This window comes from Procambarus clarkii, chromosome 23, assembly GCF_040958095.1.
Source record: "Procambarus clarkii isolate CNS0578487 chromosome 23, FALCON_Pclarkii_2.0, whole genome shotgun sequence".
In the NCBI taxonomy this organism is placed as follows: Eukaryota; Metazoa; Arthropoda; class Malacostraca; order Decapoda; family Cambaridae; genus Procambarus; species Procambarus clarkii.
Window position 1 is genome coordinate 16,949,330 of NC_091172.1, and position 4,720 is coordinate 16,954,049.

A 4,720-nucleotide genomic window follows, 5' to 3' on the forward strand; every position below is an offset into this window, starting at 1 on the left:
CCAGAACCCGCGTGGCCCTCCTGGGGTGCTCCAGAACCCGTGTGGCCCTCCTGGGGTGCTCCAGAACCCGTGTGGCCCTCCTGGGGTGCTCCAGAACCCGTGTGGCCCTCCTGGGGTGCTCCAGAACCCGTGTGGCCCTCCTGGGGTGCTCCAGAACCCGTGTGGCCCTCCTGGGGTGCTCCAGAACCCGTATGGCCCTCCTGGGGTGCTCCAGAACCCGTGTGGCCCTCCTAAGGTGCTCCAGAACTTGTGAGGTCCTCCTGGGGTGCTCCAGAACCCGCGTGGCCCTCCTGGGGTGCTCCAGAACCCGTGTGGCCCTCCTGGGGTGCTCCAGAACCCGTATGGCCCTCCTGGGGTGCTCCAGAACCCGTGTGGCCCTCCTGGGGTGCTCCAGAACCCGTATGGCCCTCCTGGGGTGCTCCAGAACCCGTGTGGCCCTCCTGGGGTGCTCCAGAACCCGTGAGGTCCTCCTGGGGTGCTCCAGAACCCGTGTTACTCTCCTGGGGTGCTCCGGAACCCGTGTGGTCCTCCTGGGGTGCTCCAGAACCCGTGTGGCCCTCCTGGGGAGCTCCAGAACCCGTGAGGTCCTCCTGGGGTGCTCCAGAACCCGTGTGGCCCTCCTGGGGTGCTCCAGAACCCGTGTGGTCCTCCTGGGGTGCTCCAGAACCCGTGTGGCCCTCCTGGGGTGCTCCAGAACCCGTGTGGCCCTCCTGGGGTGCTCCAGAACCCGTGTGGTCCTCTTGGGGTGCTCCAGAACCCGTGTGGTCCTCCTGGGGTGCTCCAGAACCCGTGTGGTCCTCCTGGGGTGCTCCAGAGCCCGTGTGGCCCTCCTGGGGTGCTCTAGAACCCGTGTGGCCCTCCTGGGGTGCTCTAGAACCCGTGTGGCCCTCCTGGGGTGCTCCAGAACCCGTGTGGCCCTCCTGGGGTGCTCCGGAAAAGGTGTTATTGATTTCAATGAGCCTTCTATATCCATGTTCAGTATTAATACCTCCTAATATCAGCTCAGGGCCAGGATACACCAAGCATTTGCACAACCACTTACGAAACCTGTACATCTTTTATCGATCATGACGATTTTGAATACATTTATTAAACAGTTTAAGAAATTCGAAGCCGCATGAGGTTGTTTATAAGAATAATAACCTGGGTTGTGACGTTTCCAAGCTCGTGTACTTTCAATAAATGCAAACAAAGCTACCACGACCTTATCATGAGGTTATCTTGAGATGTTTTCGGGGCCTTTTAGTGTCCCCGCGGCCCGGTCCTAGACCAGGCCTCCACCCCCAGGAAGCAGCCCGTGACAGCTGACTGACACCCAGGTACCTATTTTACTGCTAGGTAACAGGGGCATAGGGTGAAAGAAATTCTGCCCATTGTTTCTCGCCGGCGCCCGGGATCGAACCCGGGACCACAGGATCACAGTCCAGCGTGCTTTCCGCTCGGCTGACCGGCTCCCTTAAGGGAGCACGATTAAGGAAAGATAACAGGTTTCTTAAGTGGTTGGGTAAAATTGTGATGAATCCTGGTCCAAGATCTCGGTAGAAGCTCAGGGTCCTTAACATATAAAGAATATTTTCCGAAATGTAGCCTGCCACACGACGCAAGTGAACATCACTAAGTGTTCTCATAAGATTCTAATGTATTAGTCGAATATTTTACGTATATATCCTATACTTTCTTCCGCTCGAGATTAAGTTTCTCGAGTTTTAAGATTATCTTTCAGTTTCACCCGCGGACAACATCTGCAGCCGGGGCTGCTTCCCTCATTCTTAAGCACGATTTCTTCCCCACGTCTTATAGGATGCTTACCACGTGTGGTTATGTGATGTGATGCCTGCAAACTTCAACTACGATGAAGGTAAATCGTATAGTGCCAGTGACCTTTCCCTATCTGATGTGGGTAACTTTTGTGCTGCCAGCGACCTTCCCCCTCTGATGTGGGTAACTTTTGTGCTGCCTGCGACCTTCCCCCTCTGATGTGGGTAACTTTTGTGCTGCCAGCGACCTTCCCCCTCTGATGTGGGTAACTTTTGTGCTGCCTGCGACCTTCCCCCTCTGATGTGGGTAACTTTTGTGCTGCCAGCGACCTTCCCCCTCTGATGTGGGTAACTTTTGTGCTGCCAGCGACCTTCCCCCTCTGATGTGGGTAACTTTTGTGCTGCCTGCGACCTTCCCCCTCTGATGTGGGTAACTTTTGTGCTGCCAGCGACCTTCCCCCTCTGATGTGGGTAACTTTTGTGCTGCCAGCGACCTTCCCCCTCTGATGTGGGTAACTTTTGTGCTGCCAGCGACCTTCCCCCTCTGATGTGGGTAACTTTTGTGCTGCCAGCGACCTTCCCCCTCTGATGTGGGTAACTTTTGTGCTGCCAGCGACCTTCCCCCTCTGATGTGGGTATCTTTTGTGCTGCCAGCGACCTTTCCCCTCTGATGTGGGTAACTTTTGTGCTGCCTGCGACCTTCCCCCTCTGATGTGGGTATCTTTTGTGCTGCCTGCGACCTTCCCCCTCTGATGTGGGTAACTTTTGTGCTGCCAGCGACCTTCCCCCTCTGATGTGGGTATCTTTTGTGCTGCCTGCGACCTTCCCCCTCTGATGTGGGTAACTTTTGTGCTGCCAGCGACCTTCCCCCTCTGATGTGGGTATCTTTTGTGCTGCCAGCGACCTTCCCCCTCTGATGTGGGTAACTTTTGTGCTGCCAGCGACCTTCCCCCTCTGATGTGGGTAACTTTTGTGCTGCCAGCGACCTTCCCCCTCTGATGTGGGTAACTTTTGTGCTGCCAGCGACCTTCCCCCTCTGATGTGGGTAACTTTTGTGCTGCCAGCGACCTTCCCCCTCTGATGTGGGTAACTTTTGTGCTGCCAGCGACCTTCCCCCTCTGATGTGGGTATCTTTTGTGCTGCCAGCGACCTTTCCCCTCTGATGTGGGTAACTTTTGTGCTGCCTGCGACCTTCCCCCTCTGATGTGGGTATCTTTTGTGCTGCCTGCGACCTTCCCCCTCTGATGTGGGTAACTTTTGTGCTGCCAGCGACCTTCCCCCTCTGATGTGGGTATCTTTTGTGCTGCCTGCGACCTTCCCCCTCTGATGTGGGTAACTTTTGTGCTGCCAGCGACCTTCCCCCTCTGATGTGGGTATCTTTTGTGCTGCCAGCGACCTTCCCCCTCTGATGTGGGTATCTTTTGTGCTGCCAGCGACCTTCCCCCTCTGATGTGGGTAACTTTTGTGCTGCCTGCGACCTTCCCCCTCTGATGTGGGTAACTTTTGTACCCACATCAGTACAATATATTTTGTACCCGGGGTGGAGGTTGGTACCTCATCGACCTCCACCCCGTCATCAACCACCACCATCACACCGACCACCACCCCGTCATCAACCACCACCACCACCACACCGACCTGCAACCAGTCCTGGTTGTTGTGGTGGTGGTTGATGACGGGGGTCCCTCCACCACCCTGTCGACCTGCTTCCCAACATTTATTTCTCACACCCTATAGACGGAAAAAATTCTCAGCACCCATGACAACTGCCCAGATCTGTCTCATTCAACTGCGGTTCATCCGTCACCCTTGAGAAACATGGACATACTCAACTCCTTACTGCCACTACGCGTGTACACTTAGAAAGTTGCTATTGCTTATTTACCATATTAATTGCTTATTATGCAAATTTTTGATTAATCAGGGCGTATTCTTCCTTCGACATCTCTTCTTAAGACGATTGTTTCTCTTGTACACTTACACACACATTTTGGCTGGTGCACACACACGCGCACGCACATTCTGGCTGGTGCACACACGCACACGAGCGTGCTGGCATACAAGCACCCACAAACCCACGAGTCTTTTCACTTCTCCACAAAGACACTCGCCACCTTGGGCTCCTTCACTCGTCGTCTCTGGATCTTGAAACTCGACACAGAAGCGAAACAAAAGAAGTCTAGTGTAATCCCCGAGAGATCCTCTTGATAATTCCTCCTCACGCCGATGTTATCAGCAACTGCAGGTGGAAGGGTCGAGGATGGCCCCAGTCCGCTAGCTGCCTCCAACACTTTATAGATAAAGGTCCTGAAGGCTCTTTATGTTTAAGTTTCTCACTACCCTCCTGCACCTACTCTCTCTCTCTCTCTCTCTCTCTCTCTCTCTCTCTCTCTCTCTCTCTCTCTCTCTCTCTCTCTCTCTCTCTCTCTCTATCTCTCTCTCTCTCTCTCTCTCTCTCTCTCTCTCTCTCTCTCTCTCTCTCTCTCTCTCTCTCTATCTCTCTCTCTCTCTCTCTCTCTCTCTCTCTCTCTCTCTCTCTCTCTCTCTCTCTCTCTCTCTCTCTCTCTCTCTCTCTCTCTCTCTCTCTCTCTCTCTCTCTTTGTCTCTCAACCTCTAAGTCTCTCTCTCTCTGTCTCTCTCTCTCTCTCTCTGTCTCTCTATATCTCTCTCTCTTTGTCTCTCTCTCTCTCTCTCTCTCTCTCTCTCTCTCTCTCTCTCTCTCTCTCTCTCTCTCTCTCTCTCTCTGTCTCTCTCTCTCTCTCTCTCTCTCTCTCTCTCTCTCTCTCTCTCTCCCTCTCCTCTGTCTCTCTCTCTCTCTCTCTCTCTCTCTGTCTCTCTATATCTCTCTCTCTTTGTCTCTCACTCTCTCTCTCTCTCTCTCTCTCTCTCTCTCTCTCTCTCTCTCTCTCTCTCTCTCTCTCTCTCTCTCTCTCTCTCTCTCTCTCTCTCTCTCTCTCTCTCTC

At 53.9% G+C, this 4,720-nt stretch overlaps 1 protein-coding gene across 1 annotated transcript; it reads right to left on the reverse strand.

Annotated features, from left to right (window-relative positions):
- Positions 1-230: 230 nt before the first annotated feature.
- On the reverse strand, positions 231-1,055 carry LOC138367701 (ribosome-binding protein 1-like). Its single transcript, XM_069329666.1, has one exon. It carries the CDS (start codon positions 1,053-1,055, stop codon positions 231-233), a length of 825 nt encoding a protein of 274 aa, XP_069185767.1.
- Between the last annotated feature and the right edge of the window lie 3,665 nt (positions 1,056-4,720).